The sequence below is a fragment of the Mauremys mutica genome, chromosome 1 (genome assembly GCF_020497125.1).
Source record: "Mauremys mutica isolate MM-2020 ecotype Southern chromosome 1, ASM2049712v1, whole genome shotgun sequence".
NCBI lineage: Eukaryota > Metazoa > Chordata > Testudines > Geoemydidae > Mauremys > Mauremys mutica.
This window is the reverse complement of record NC_059072.1, coordinates 247,175,664-247,192,010: the sequence shown is the minus strand read 5'-3', so window position 1 is coordinate 247,192,010 and position 16,347 is coordinate 247,175,664. Positions and strand designations below refer to the sequence as shown.

The window sequence follows — 16,347 nt, the reverse complement described above, 5'->3', positions numbered from 1 at the left end:
TACAGTCCACTTCATCGGATGTAGCCCACGAAAGCTTATGTTCTTTTTGCAATACAGCCTAACACGGCTGCTACTCTGAAACCTTTGTTTTTTTAAGAAAGGGATAGATAATAAGACAGAAAATATCATATTGCCTCTATATAAATCCATGGCACATGTACACCTTGAATACTGTGTGCAGATCTGGTTACCCCATCCCAAAAAAGACATACTGGAAATGCAAAAAGTACAGAGATGGGCAACTAAAATGATTAGGGGTATGAAACAGGAGAAGAAATTAAAATGACTGGGAATTTTCAGCTTAGAAAAGAGACGACTAAGGGGGGATATGCTAAAGGTCTATAAAATCTTGACTGATGTGAAGAAAGTGAATAAAGTAAATGTTTTGTTAGGATAATGCAAATTTAACATAAGGAAAATGCAAGTTACACCAAAACACACAACAGATCTAGATTTCTAAAAAAAATTGACTTTTGAAAAGTAAGCCATCATGGGGTAAGAGGGAAGATCCTCTCATGGATCAGTAACTGGTTAAAAGATGGGAAACAAAGGGTAGGAATAAATTATCAGTTTTCAGAATGGAGAGAGATAAATAGTGGTATCCTTGAGGGGTCAGTACTGGGACCAGTCCTATTCAACATATTCATCTGGAAAAATGGGTAAACAGTGAGGTGGCAAAATTTGCAGATGATACAAAATTGCTCAAGATAGTTAAGTCCCAGGCAGACTGCGAAGATCTACAAAGGGATCTCACAAAACTGGGTGACTGGGCAACAAAATGGCAAATTAAATTCAGTGCTGATAAATGCAAAGTAATGCACATTGGAAAGCAATCTCAACTTTACATACAAAATGATGGCATCTGAATTAGCTGTTAACACTCAAGGAAGAGATCTTGGAGTCATTGTGGATAGATCTCTGAAAACATCCACTCCATGTGCAGCAACAGTCACAAAAGCAAACAATGTTGGGAATCATTAAGAAAGGGATAGATAATAAGACAGAAAAATATCATATTGCCTCTATATAAATCCATGGTACGTGCACACCTTGAATAGTGTGTGTAGATCTGGTCACCCATCCTAAAATATATATATATTGGAATTGGAAAAGGTACAGAGATGGGCAACTAAAATGATGAGGGGTATGAAACAGGAGGAGAGATTAAAGTGACTGGGAATTTTCAGCTTAGAAAAGAGATGACTAATGGGGATATGATAGAGGTCTACAAAATCTTGACTGGTGCGAAGAAAGTGAATAAGGAAATTTTATTTAATCCTTCACATAACACAAGAACTAGCAGTCACCCAATGAAATTAATAGGCAGCAGATTTAAAAAAAACAAAAGGAAGTATTTCTTCACACAATATAAAGTCAACCCAGGGAACTCTTTGCCAGGGGATGCTGTGAAGACCAAAACTATAACAGGATTTTTAAAAGAACTAGATAAATTCCTGGAGAACAGGTCCATCTGTGGCTATTAGCCAGGATGAGAGGGATGCAACGCCATGCTCTGAGTGTCCCTAGCCTGTTTGCCAGAAGCTGGGAATGGGCAACAGGGGATGGATCACTTGATGATTCCCTGTTCTATTCATTCCCTCTGAAGCACCTGGCCTTGACCACGGTTGTAAGTCAGGATACTGGGCTATATGGACCATGGGTCTGACCCAGTATGACCATTCTTATGTAAAAATTAATTATAATAAAAATGTTTAGTACAGAAACTCCCCAACATAATGACCTCCCAAGATAGCAACAATGTGAGATAACAACCTTGGCAAATACTGCATTTTAAAAACCTTGGCCTACTGGGAAACATATTTATATAAGTTTCCATTCCCAGTCACAAATCTAGCATTCTGGAGCAAAGTGACTAAAATATAGTCCAACAAACAAATGTTTATTTAACATGCCCCTCACTTTTCCCTTCACCACACTCCACTCACTGGTGTTGTCCTTAGTCAGTGGAGACTCAGAGTTCAGAGGTGCTTTCACGTGAGTACACCTTCCAGGTGGGGGACAAAAAGGCACAGTTCGCTCTGGCCACGGCTGTTCGTTGTGCCACCGTTCACTCCATCGCTCTGTTGCCAATGGCCCTGCACAGTCACCCTCTGCTGTCACCTACCACTGTGACTTCTGCGAGTTGGTCTCTTGAGGTTCCACCAGCTCTCAGTGATTTCAGCTGAGCTCTCAGTGCGGGAACCTCGCTGCTAGTGCAGTCTGGGCTGTCTCTTACACAAAAACAGTCCCCACAACAGGACTAAGCACTTAGACCTGATTGTCAGTGATTTCAGCTGCAGTGGTCACTTAACAGAACAAAAGACTATCTATGGAGCCTAATCAACTCTGTCTTTAAACAGTGGAGAGGGACAGGTCCCCACCCTCTCTCTTGATGCCTTCAAATCATCACAGACTAAGTACAGTTCTACTGCCCTTTACTCATACAATAAGAACAACATTTCATCCCCCCTTCCCCCACATTCAAGTGGTTTGTAACCCAACCCCAGCCAAAATCTATCACTTGGACAACACAGCTCTGTTTGCTGGATACCTATGTAGATTAGGTGTGAATGTAAATATAATCTGGCCCTAAAGCCTTAGCCCCCAGCTCATTACTAGCTGTCAGGGAGAACTCATTTAGACTTTGCTTACAAATCATCATTTGAAATTATTAGGTTGGCCAACATCACCGCAATGAATGCACTGACATCATAAAAAACAGCTGTATAAGGAAGCAAGGAAGCTAGTCTATGTTCATACTTTTCAAATCTATTATACTTTTTCAGATACACATATTTTATCATACACTGTATAAGCTTTTAAAGTGTGTATTAATGTTTCAATTTAAATTCAGATTTCCAAACACTCACTAAATTGGTATGTAACTAGCTCACAAAACTCGGGGGGGGGGGGGGGGTGTTGGGAAAATTCAGGGGGAGTGTACACCCCCCTGGGGGGGGTGTAGGGAAATCACTGGTTGGACCCCTTCACCCATATGGAGTTCTAGTGAAGTCACTGGGATTCCACAAGAAGTTTTTAAGGGAGGTGTAACTTGGGATACGCAAGACAAATCAAACTGCTGAAAGGGATATAGTTGTCTGGAAAGGTTGAGAGCCACTGCCATCCTGCCAGGAACTTGGAGCCTGCACAAAGCCTTCAAGTGAATGGTCAAGACTTCTAGATCATTTTCGAAGATCTGAAAGGATCTACACCTCTACCCCAATATAACGTGGTCCTCGGGAGACAAAATATCTCACCGTGTTATGGGTGAGACCGCGTTATATCAAACTTGCTTTGGCCCCCCCCCTTTTCCTTGTTCCCTGACCACCCCCTCCAGAGACCCCCATCCCTAATCACCCCCAGGACCCCACCCCCTACCCAACCTCCCTGTCCCCTGACTGCTCTGACCCCTATCCACCCCTCTCCCCCACCCCCTGACAGGCACTCACCAGCAGCGGCGGGAAGCGGAGCAGCCCGGCCCCAGCCCGCTCCACTCCGCCACCTCCCAGCCAAGGCGCTTCGCTTCCTGCTGCCAGTGAGTGCAGGGAGGTTGGAGAAAGGATGCCCCGCGCACTCACCTGCAGTGGGAAGCGGAGCGACGCGGCCCCAGCCCACTCTGCTTTCCTTGCCTCGGCCCCAGCTGTGTCGCTGCGGGGGTGGCTAGGGAACGGTCCTGCACTCACCTGCCTGGTGGGAAGTTGAGCGCCATGGCAGGGAGCTGGCGGAGTGGAGCTGGCTGGGGCTGGGCTGCTCCACTTCCCGCCGCCGGTGAGTGCGGGGAGGTTGGGGAAAGGACGCTCCACATACTCACCTGCAGCTGGAAGCGGAGTGCTGCGGCTGGGAGCTTGCGGAGTGGAGCGGGCCGGGGCCAGGCTGCTCTGCTTCTGCCGCAGCTGGTGAGGGCGGGGGGGATCCCTTCCCCCAAACCCCTTCTCCTGAGCAACATGGCTGGGGCCAGGGCAAGGGAAGCAGAGTGGGCTGCTCCCGGCCCCCCCAACAATCCCCCGGGCCACTCTAGGACTGCAGGGCCCCCAAAAGTGCCCTCCCACAGCTCCTGCCCCCCAGACCCTGGGGGGGGGAGCCCCTGACCACCCCCGAGACCCTCTGCCCCTTATCAAACCCCTTGGCCCTGGCCTGGCCCAGCACCCTTAACACGCTGCTCAGAGCAGCGTGTCAGAGCTTTACCGCCTTGTATGCGAACCCGCCTTATATCGGGTCGCATTATATCGGGGTAGAGGTGTATGATTTGTGGGGGCTGAAGCATCTGCCCATTTCATGGGGTATGAGGCGGGGGCAACCCCACATCTTTGGTAGAACCATCTGCCTCTGCAAGGCCTCAGGATTCCTTCAGCAAGAGGTGATCTGTCTCTAAACACATCACAGAAGAGTGGTACAATTCAGCACATTAATAGTTTTTGCTCAGCGGCCCCCAAGGGAACAGCAAGGGTTAGAGATCAGTACTGAGATATAATGGCAGAGCTGACACGTTTTTATGAGAATAAACATTCACCCTTCAGATATACTTTAAAATAAATTTCTGGCAGTCATCACTATTCAGCAGCTGTCTTTATTGTACTATTCTATGCCAAATTTGCAAATGGCCTCAAAATGAAAAACTGGTATTTGCTTGTGCACATTGGGTAGAAGTCCCCCAAATTTATGCAAGCAAATATTTGTGAATACAATTTATTAAACCAATTTTAAAAATTTGGCCCTTAATGTCAGAATTTCCCATTGTACTACACTATATACACATTAGTTCTGAGTTCCCCTCCTTTCACCACCCTTCAGCCTGCTTGGTGTGATGGCACATGGATACAAGCGCCAGAGAAACAATGATCAATATTTTAAAGCCAGAAAGAATGACATGTAATCTTTCTTTAAGATATTTTCTGTATAGAAAATTATTTAAATTTGCAACCTTGAGCCTTCACGTTCTCCAATTTTTTTTTTTAAAGAATCCCTGATGGATTTTCATCTGTTAAAAAGTGTAGTGGCATGATGAAGTAGAAACTGAGACCTAGGAGAGACAAGACTATGGATGCTGGCTTAGTAGCAGGTTAGCTTATCCAGGGAAAACAACCCCACTCCAAACCCATCAGCTCTACACCAGGAATGTACAGAGGCACACAGGTAAGCTTCTTATATAACTCCCCTATCCTCAGAAGCTGATTCTTTTTCATAATCAGGGCCCACAGTGTGCAGGAGTCACAGCCCTTTCACAATACCCCAGGAGGGAATAGACTGGCTCCCTGCAACTACTTTTAGAGAAGCTAAGAAGAATATTTTCCCCCTCCAGTCAGAAGTCTGTTGGTGTCTGGTGAAGGGAGCTTCCTCTTTCCCTCCTGATCACTTTTTTGTTCAGAGCACAAGTCCCTCCCCTGCTTAGCTCACAGGTCCACTTCAGAGTTCTGTGCCCTTTGCATTTCTTCCCTGGCTGCCTGATATTCATAGCTAGGGAGGCACACATCCTCTGTCTTAGAATGTCAGAGGACTGACCGGCTTCATTCACTTGAGCCCAACAACCAAAAGGAGCACTGTGATCAAGAAAGGCAGTCTTGAGCAAGCCCATCAGGTCGGAACAGGCATTATACTACAGAGCAAGTAGGGTAAGTACTACCCTGTACCAAGGAGTAGCCGAGGAGACTGATTTGAGTTGCATGGTACCCTTAAGTTTTCTCGGCATAAACTATGACTTGGAAAAAATCTTACTATGAAATTTTTAACCACTTGAGCCACTCTGACCATCATTGGAATAACAAGGATTTGGTACAGTTTGACTGTAAATGGATAGGTTTAGCAATTTTTACCATTGTGTTTCTGCAGAAAACCAATGACTTTTTCAAGCACTGTAGTTTTGTCCATTTTACGGGTGTTGCCTGGAAGCATGGAGCTGAGCTCTTTGATGAGAACATTGAATTGGTCACGTCTCTTCTTTTCAGACTTGTTACGGGAAGCCCTATAAGTATGAAAAAAAATAATGAATGGACCAGAAAGAGTAATCATTACATATTCTTCTTGCGATATGTTATTTAGAGAATGAACTCTCTATGCATCAGTGTGTGAACACTGATGGCTGGCACCACGCAAAGCTAAACAAGCATCTAAGAACTGGCCTTTCTCACTGTCATAGAATCTCAGGGTTGGAAGGGGCTTCAGGAGGTCATCTAGTCCAACCCCCTGCTTGAATCAGGACCAATCCCCAGACACATTTTTGCTCCAGATCTCTAAATGGCTCCCTCAAGGATTGAACTCCCAACATGGTTTAGCAGGCCAATGCGCAAACCACTGAGCTATCTATGCTCTCTGACTTCGTTATCTTATTCCTGTACTCACTCAGTGAGCAGATGTTGGCTCTTCTGTCCTCCCTCATCACTCCAGCAGCAGGACAAGATGTGGAGGGATTTCATGTCCTTGTTTTCTGGCAAATCATAAAGCTTGTCTTGTGAGCACAGATTTTCATGTGTGTGTGTGTACTCGAAATTCATGCATTCTATGCTGAGGTACTTTCAGTAAAGGAAGATTGTAAGTAGACAAGGTAAATAATATGGCAACACATTTTGTTGGCCCAGAAAACAATTTATAATCCTCAAACTTTTGGGCTGATCAAAACACTTAGGTATCCTAAATTATTTCTTGGTCAGATAAAAAAGTAAAAAAAACTATGGCAGTTTCTAAGCATCCTGCACAAGTTTAACTGTAGAAAGGAAAGTTGGTCTTGTGGTTTAATCGCTGGACTGAGATTCTAGGTTAAGTCCCCGTTTTGTCACAGACTCTATATGTGCCATTGGGTAAGTCACTTAATTTCACTGTGTCTCAATTCTCTATCTGTAAAATGGGGTTAATACTACTTCCTTTATGCGTCTTGTCTATTTAAAATGTAAATTCTTCAGGGCAGGGGAGCTGGAACAATTTTTATAGTGAGGGTGCTGAGAGCCATTGAACCAAACTGTAAACTCCGTATAGTGGAAACCACTTCAAGCCAAGGGTTGTGGCAGCATCCCCCAAACTCCTAATTCCAGCATCTCTGGGGCAGGGACTGTCTCTTTTTATGTGTTTGTACATAGAACAATGGGGCCCCAATTTCATCTGGGGCTTTTAGACACTACCGTAATGTTGCTATTAATGTTTCTAACAATCTGCTCAGTAGCTGTATTTTAATTTTTATTTATTGTACACTAATCTGTAAACTAAGAATTGTACTCTTCAGTGCATCCTTGGTCTCTCAGTATGAACATTTTTTTATGTATGTTAATGGACAGTTTTCTAGGAGGGTATCTCCTAGGCTTATATGACCAGGCAAAAAATGAATTGTAAAATATGCTGGAACTTCTGCTTACTCCATTGAAAGGTTCCAGGCAAACAAGAACATCATAGGCTAAGATTTACTTGGCTTAAATGTATAACAAGCTAAAAATCTGGTTAGAAATAGACAGGATTTAATAATTAACAGGCCAACTTCTTCTAAACGTAACACCAGCGTCAATCCAGTAATACCACTGAAGTTAATGAAGAAACCTGGGCATACACTGGTGTAAATAAGAATAGAATTTAACCCAACTTGGACATTCCTCTAAGGACCAATATGGCAATAAACATTTTCAGCAGAGATATCACAATGGAGGCTTCCATATGTTTCCAGTGACTGGGTGGGGGGTAATTTTTGTTTGTCTTGCTCTCTGGCCTGAATACTCTTTGAGATGCACTGGAAAGAAGCCAATCTTTGGTTATTTTACAGCTTTGAACACAAAAGGTTAGGTGGATGCTGTCTAACTGATTTAAGCCTATTCCTGTTACACATGCAGAAGACTGTTGGGACAAGATTTGAATCCATCTTCATTGTATTTCTGAACAATTCAAGTAGATTTAAAGAAAACCAACATTTTATGTTCATGTAATTCAATCCTCAGCCCGTGTTAGCTTGAAGGCTCCCATTCCTTCAAAAACTGAAACTCCCCAACCATATATGGAGTATGTGTTGCTTGCCCAGAAAGTAAAAGATGTTTTGACAGAAACCAGAAAGTACCTATTTTTAACACTTGACATTTTATTCACAAAGGAAATCTGAAAACTTCTGTAGCGGAAATAACTCTACTAAGATCCAAATCAATGAACAGAGTAGAATCCTTAAAGGAAGAAAACAGAAAACCTTATTAGGTCGTCTAATCGATCCCTTTGCCTATGCAGGATTGTATATTTGCTAGTGCTTAGTTCAGTCCAGTTTTAAATGTCTTGAACAGTGCAGGTTCCATCACTTCCCTTGTAAGCTTATTCCATAGCTTAGTAAATCTCACTAATAGGGCACTATCCCTGATACTCTGCTGAAGTTGTCCTTATCTTAATTTCATACCATTCACCTTAATCACCTTGATGGATCAGTCTTTCAGCCCTCGTACAGATTGCGCCAATCACAATACGTCTTCCATTTGTCTCATATCCTGGCCTTCCTTCTCCATGTGCAGCCATGTCTTTTCACAATAAAATCTTCCCTTCTCTTTGGAGGTTGGCCAAGTGGTCGTTTCAGTTCCCGTGGATATCACTCAGCGACAGCTGCAGTCCATCGATTGTCAGTGAGCCTCGTTATATGCCTGGCCCACCACATTTTATTATGCCTGCTCTCAGCAATGACATCCTCCACTCCACTCTGCTGTCTGATCACTTCATTGGGGACTCAGTCTCGCATTTAAATTCCCAGAATTCTTCTTCCCATCGCCCTCTCCGTGACAGACAGTTGCTGCTCCTCTGTCTTCATCGGTGCCCGTGTTTCGCTGCCGTACAACACTTCTGGCAGTACTGTTGAGTTGAAGAGGCTGCCGCATGTTGCCTTGTTGATTTTTCCTTGGAGGACATCCTTGATAGAACTGAATGTGCGCCAACCAGCTTTCTTTCTTCGCAAGTGTCATAAACAGATAGTAAGGGTTAAGGTCTCTTTTACCTGTAAAGGGTTAACAAGCTCAGTAACCTGAGGAACACCTGACCAGAGGACCAATCAAGGGACAGGATAATTTCAAATCTCTGTGGAGGGAAGTCTTTGTCTGTGTCCTTTGTTTGGATTGCCATTCTCTCTTTGGATTTAAGAGAGGCCAGACATATTCTTCAAGTTCTCCAAGGTTTCCTGAAGTATTTTCTTCTATTCAGTATAGTGAGTATTAGAAGGCGGTTTAGTCTTATAATTGATTTCTACATTTGCAATTGTGTGTTTGCTGAAGAAATATCTTTATTTATGTTTGCTGTTACTTTAATTATTCTGAGAAGGGGGGGGGGACCTCTCCAGGCTTATAAGCTAGACCCTGTATATTTTATCTTGGTGATACAGAGATAGTGTACTTTTTTTCTTTCTTTAATAAAATCTTTTCTTTTTAGAACTTGATTGATTTCTTCCCTTGTTTGGATTTTCAGGGAAAGGGGAGGGGGAAAAGTGAATCCCTCTTTGTTTGATTCAAGGAGTTTGAATCAAGGTATCTCTCCCAAGGACAAGGGGAGGGGGAAGAAGGTGGGGGGGAATGGATTATTTCCCTTTGTGTTGAGATTCAAGGAATTTGGATCTGTGTTCCCCAGGGAAAGTTTGGGGGAACAGGGAGTGTGCCAGACACTAAAAACTTGGCTGGTGGCAGCGTTTACCAGATCTAAACTAGGATTTAGTTTAGAGGAGTCCATGCAGGTCCCCATCTTGTGAACGCTAAAGTTCAAAGTGGGGAATAAACCTATGACATGGTAGGCAGCGGTTGGGAGGTATTAAGAACCAGGAGCCATTGAGAGCTATTCTTTCCCTCTAGAGCAGGGAGGCAGCCTGAGAAGAGGGGGGGGGTAGAGGTATTCAGTTTCTAACAAGGTATTGTTAGAAGGAGATTTCCAGCTGGGCTACGTTGGAAGGTACTTAGCAAATTGCTAGAAACAAGTTACAAAACCATTTTTTCTGGTTTCTTGTGAGACAGCAACAATCAGCAAAACACCATTTGCAAATGAAAAGTTTTGTTTTCTTTTTATTCAGCCGGGAATAGAAAGGTTAGGAACTTGTAATCCAAGCAACTGAACCAAGCAACACAGATAATTCACTGACTGCAGAGGGGTGTGGCCAGCACCAGAAAGCAGAAAAAATGAGTGCCAAGGAAGCCTCTAAACTGGAAACAAGACAAAGAGAACTGCAATTAAAAGAAAAGGAATTGCAATTAAAACTCCAGGAAATGGAAATAAAAGAAAAAGCCAAAGAGGCTGACCACAAAAGAGAGGTGGAGAAGCAAGAGGCTGACCACAAAAGAGAGATGGAGAAGCAAGAGGCTGACCACAGGAGGGCGCTGGAGCTCCAGAGGGAGGCCCACCAGCAGGCCCTGGAATTAGCAAGGGCTAACCCAAATGTTCCAGCCAACCCTAACAATCCTTCTCCAGGCACTGTTCCCCACCCCAAGACATTTCCCACCTACAGGGCAGGTGATGACACTGAGGCCTTCTTGGAAAATTTTGAAAGAACCTGCCATGGGTACAGCATCCCTGAAGACCAATACATGATAGAGCTGAGGCCACAGCTCAGTGGACCCTTAGCAGAAGTGGCAGCTAAAATGCCTAAGAAAAACATAAACAATTATAAACTGTTTCAAACAAAGGCCAGATTCAGAATGGGGCTAACACCTGAGCATGCCCGTCAGCAGTTCAGAGCCCTAAAATGGAAACCAGATGTGTCATTCCCCAGACACGCCTACTACATTAGAAAAAATTGGGATGCATGGATGTCAGAAAAGTGGACTTTTGCTGTCTATGACAATTCTTCCATCCCCATGCTACTGGGGGAAGACTTGGCCAACCATGTGGAACGGGCCGAGAGGGGGGGAGTGGTCACCCACAGCCAGGCCAAACAAGCTTCCACTCCCATCCCTGTTCCTGAGCCGTCCACCAGGACCCCGTCTGTGTTACCAGAGACCCAGACAGAGGTGGAGGAACCGGATCCAATGCCAACAACTACCACACCCATAGTACTTCCAGTCCCAGACCCGGAACTGGAAGAACAACCAGCGGCAGAACCATTGCCAGCACTGACGCCAGCGCTTGCAAACCCGTTTCCAACCCCATCGCCAGAGGGCGCCAGCGGGCCTGAACTGGCAGAAGCAGCAGACAACCCTAACCAAGAGGCTCAGCCAGAGCCTGAAATATCACCTAGTGCACCAGCGGAGAGCGGTTCACAGTCAGCCGAAACAACCTCATCACCTACATCGCTTCCAGGGGGACCAAGCCCAAGTCCACAGTCTATGGAGGAACTGGTGTCTCCAGCCTCAAGGGAACAGTTCCAGACTGAGCAGGAAGCCGATGACAGCCTTAAGAAAGCTTGGGCGGCGGCACGGAGCAACCCACCGCCTCTCAAGTCATCTAACCGAAACCAGTTTGTTGAAGAACAAGGACTTTTATATAAGGAGATTCTTTCTGTTGGACACCAGGAAGGCTGGCATCCTCAAAAACAGTTGGTAGTTCCAACTAAGTACCGGAAAAAGCTCTTAAGCTTGGCCCATGATCATCCCAGTGGTCATTCTGGGGTAAACAGAACCAAAGACAGGTTGGGGAAGTCCTTCCACTGGGAGGGGATGGGCAAGGACGTTGCCAAGTATGTCCGGTCAAATGGTTAAAAAGTGTTCTTGAATGTCAAATATCTTGTTGTTTACATATTTAGTAGTATATGTAACGGTGCATGTGTTTTATTAATCTGTTTATTTTTAAAGTTCTAGGAAGAAATCACTGTCAGTGTGGTTCCCCCACTGTCTGTGATTTGGGGGGCGTGTCATAAACAGATAGTAAGGGTTAAGGTCTCTTTTACCTGTAAAGGGTTAACAAGCTCAGTAACCTGAGGAACACCTGACCAGAGGGCCAATCAAGGGACAGGATAATTTCAAATCTCTGTGGAGGGAAGTCTTTGTCTGTGTCCTTTGTTTGGATTGCCGTTCTCTCTTTGGATTTAAGAGAGGCCAGACATATTCAAGTTCTCCAAGGTTTCCTGAAGTATTTTCTTCTATTCAGTATAGTGAGTATTAGAAGGCGGTTTAGTCTTATAATTGATTTCTACATTTGCAATTGTGTGTTTGCTGAAGAAATATCTTTATTTCTGTTTGCTGTTACTTTAATTATTCTGAGAAGGGGGGGGGCCTCTCCAGGCTTATAAGCTAGACCCTGTATATTTTATCTTGGTGATACAGAGATAGTGTACTTTTTTTCTTTCTTTAATAAAATCTTTTCTTTTTAGAACTTGATTGATTTCTTCCCTTGTTTGGATTTTCAGAGGAAGGGGAGGGGGAAAAGTGAATCCCTCTTTGTTTGATTCAAGGAGTTTGAATCAAGGTATCTCTCCCAAGGACAAGGGGAGGGGAAAGAAGGTGGGGGGGAATGGATTATTTCCCTTTGTGTTGAGATTCAAGGAGTTTGGATCTGTGTTCCCCAGGGAAAGTTTGGGGGAACAGGGAGTGTGCCAGACACTAAAAACTTGGCTGGTGGCAGCGTTTACCAGATCTAAACTAGGATTTAGTTTAGAGGAGTCCATGCAGGTCCCCATCTTGTGAACGCTAAAGTTCAAAGTGGGGAATAAACCTATGACAGCAAGAGTTCACCTTCTTGATTTTGGTGCATGTTAATTCCTTGGCCCAAATAGACATATTGCTCAACTTCTTCTATTTGTTCTCCCTTGATTGTTATTTGAACTTTTGGTAAGGTACCAGACCACATAAATTTCATTTTGGAGCAATTAATTTTCAGTACAACTTGGATACTTTTTGTATTGAGTTCTCACAGCATTTTCTGTAGTTTGATATCGTTTTCGGTGACCAACCCAATATCGTCCGCAAATCTGAGATGGTTTAACTGTTCTCCGTTGATGTTGAGTCCACCCTTCCAATTCATTCGCTTCATTACCATTTCAAGGCAGGCTGTGAAGAGTTTCGGTGAAACCGTGTCTCCTTGTTTCACATCTTTCTTAACTGGGATGTGAGCGGGAGTATCAAACAAGGTTATATCTGTAGTGCAGTGTTCGACAGCATAGAGCGCTCGACAGCATAGAGATCAATGCAGTGTTGAAAGCTCTTGCAGAGCAGGGCATCGACACAAACTATATCAAACTATTAAAGGAAGCAAATTCCGATTGCACAATTCATACCATTAGTCCTGGTTATGTACCTCCTGGTTATTTTCAAAGCAATATGGCATATGCTGATGGGGAAAAGATACACTGTCCGAATGGAATTTTGATTCTGAGTAAATATTAACAAAGGCTTGTCCCTATGCATCACCAAAAATGCCCCTTACAAAAAAAAGAGGCATTAAAATGTCAGCAGATGGTAATAACTACCACTATTTAAGATATGTGTTTTCCTATGTCCGTTCTGTGTGTATGTTGCTTGCTAACCCCCTTTTTGAATGGTTGCCTTGCATGCATCATAAAAGTAATTTGGACCTAAGTGTGTGAACTGGTAGTGACAGTTAAATCTGGAATTCTTCCCTCTATTCTCCCCTTTGCTTCATTCCCCATTCCATGCAAAACAACCCCGCAATCCAGCAATGTTATAATTCTTGACACTTTGTATGAAACTTTCAGCTGCGATATACCATCTCCAAAGACATCTTTTTCATGATGTAATGTGGCATGAGGCATCCATTCCCTTCATCCTCCTCCTCCATTCACAGATGTCTACATTATTTACAGATGGTTAGGCACATCCTTACATTGTGCTTCTTTGTAGTGTGCATTAATAATACTATGTTTAGCAACTCTCGTGCATTAAGTCCCTTGTGAAGAGTGTTGGCACAGTGGCTTTGGGAAAACTTTGATAGGCCCTTTGCCTCAGAAGACATTCCTTGCAGTCCTAAGTGGTTGCAGCAGTTAGGTCAGCACATTGCTTCTGGTATCAAACAGTGGGCTTCTGTATCTCGAGCATGCATGAATTAGAAAAGAAGCAAAGGAGAACAGTTGAGCGGGGCTGCAGAGGGTTTTGACCTATATTAGTGAAAAAAGACTGCAGGAGGGAAGAAGCAGGAACAGAATCAAAAGAGACGAGCCTGGACCAACTAGTTGTGCCCGGACTGGAAATACTTTCATTAGAAAGAACAAAGGAAAAAAATACACGCAACCTAAGGCTCCCTCTACACCAGTTAAACTGCTGGTTGCAGTACAGATCACACTTCCAAAAAAATTGCTAGCAAACAGATTCTGTGACACTCCTGGTGCCAGCCAATTATTATGGAGTTTTACTGCAAAACACGATTTTCTACCTGAAAAGGCAACCCCTACAAAGTGTTAGTAGCAATTTCCTGTGTATGTATTAACTGTGACTTTACCACTGTAGTTAATAGCACGTTACCGCTTTAGATCCAATCAATTAGCCAAAAATTCAGCATCTTGTGGGTTGTTCCAGTTAGGAGCAGTAATTGGTGATGGAACCAGATGTTTCTTTGAAGCAATACTGTTTATTTACAAAGAATGTACAAAGACCTTTTTCCTCGAACACAGCAGGAATAAAACAACAAGAGACAGTGTCTTTGCTCACAGTAGCAGGCACCTTTTCCAATCAGCACTCAGCTCAAAATCTGTCTCCCTTAGCTTTTTTTTTCTTTCCCTAAACTCTCGCTTATGTTTTCTTAAGACCACATTCCCAGTGCTTGTTCTGATTGTGCCCTTGGTTTTTCTGCCCTTGCTCTGTAGTGTTTTCTCCCGTTGTCCACAAAAACACAGACACACACAACAGCTCCATCAATCAATCCTTTAACCCCTGCATTTGCTGTATCAATCCCGGTAAACCCCTCACCCTGCATGGCATAGCTTCTGACTCAGTCTTGCCAAGTGGATCTGTGTGTTTGGTGGTGGCTTCTATTGTTTTGACTATTACTAACCAAAGGGGCATTTAACTGCGCCATCATTTAGCCTAGCTTCAATGGGGTTTAACCCAATCCATAACAAGCACGTATGAAAGGAGATTATGTTTAGGTCTGAAGTAATGTTTATAATGTTATTGATTTTTGGTGATAAGGTGATTTGAGAGTATTAGTCATTTTTTGTTTTGTTTTTTCCCCCAAATCATTATCAGATAATTACCCATGTATAAACTGAGTAACATAATAAGAAAACCTCATTATTTTCAATGAACAATCTGTGTTTCTTTTACAAAGTGCTTTCCAGAAAAGATTATATGATAACATGGATATTTTATACACATGGTGGACTAGACAGTTGTATTGTGGCAGAAATAGTGTTCTGTAGGTTCCTCGGTTGATCTTATGCAGTAATGTGAAAAAATAACCCTTGTATTTGCCTTGCAGATATTTTTCAGAGGAAGCACTATTAACATGCTTTTATTCTTAAAGGATGGCTGATAATAGTGCTTTGTGATTCAACAGTTTTTCAAGTTGTATTTGGCTTTATTTTTCTCTCCCTTTTGATTAATTAAGATGGAAAAAACAGCTTTTGCAGCAACATAAAATCTTAGGTTCACAACAAAATGAACAGTGTTATAAAAGAAAAAAAGTGCTCACCTCTTTGCCCTGTCTTTCTCATTTTCATCCATGAGATTGTCTAAATAGCTTTTTCTGTTGAAAGAATGCAGAGTTATTATAAGTTGTCATGTCATTAGCTCTACCTTCAGGTTAATCTCAGAGTCACTTCTGCTTTACTGTAATAACAGACTGACAGTACCCAAGCCAAATAAATATGTCATCAGGGTTTTAAACTCTGTCCTTAATTTTAAGAACCATCTATTGTAGATGTTATGATTCATTATTAATGATTTGTACTGCAATAGCATCCAAGGGCTCCAATCAGAGATTAAGGCCCCATTGTGGTAGGCAAAGTAAAAACACATACCAAAAAGGCAGTCCCTCCTCTGAAAAGTTTACAGTCTAATCTGGCTACTGTGGATACCTTCTCCAAGTTACTAGGCTAGATCAGTGGTTTTCAACCTTTTTTCATTTGCAGGCCCCAGAAATATTTCGAATGGAGGTGCGGATCCCTTTGTAAATCTCAGACATAGTCTGCAGAGCTCCAGGGGTCTGTGAACCACAGCTGAAAACCATTGCTCTGTGGTAACGACAACCTTTCACGAACCCCTTAGACATAATATGTGGACTGCCCTAGGGGGTGGGCCATGGACCATGGGTTGAAAGCCATTGGGCTAGATGAACTCCAGGAGATGCAGGGAGGCAAATATAGAACCCCTCTGCAGACTCAAGGCCTCCTGTCCCAAAGAGGTTTCACCCCTGGGGAAAAGCAGGTATTGTTTCCACTACTGCCCTCTTGGGTGGTTCCTCCAGCTGGGGAAAGCTTAAAGTTCCTATAAGAGCTCGCAGGAATCCCAAAGGCAAAGGTAATATGAGGACGCACTAGAGGCT

The 16,347-nt window shown here is 43.3% G+C and overlaps 1 protein-coding gene across 1 annotated transcript in view; it reads right to left on the bottom strand.

Annotated features, from left to right (window-relative positions):
* The window catches only part of NPAS2 (neuronal PAS domain protein 2), a 158,410-nt gene that overhangs the window by 83,510 nt on the left and 58,553 nt on the right, over nucleotides 1-16,347 (bottom strand). Inside the window, exons 2-3 of the mRNA XM_045005967.1 lie at nucleotides 15,496-15,549; nucleotides 5,811-5,959 (exon numbers count right to left, since the gene is read on the bottom strand). Of these exons, the coding sequence (XP_044861902.1) occupies nucleotides 5,811-5,959; nucleotides 15,496-15,549 (203 nt within the window). The remainder of the gene's footprint in view (nucleotides 1-5,810; nucleotides 5,960-15,495; nucleotides 15,550-16,347) is intronic.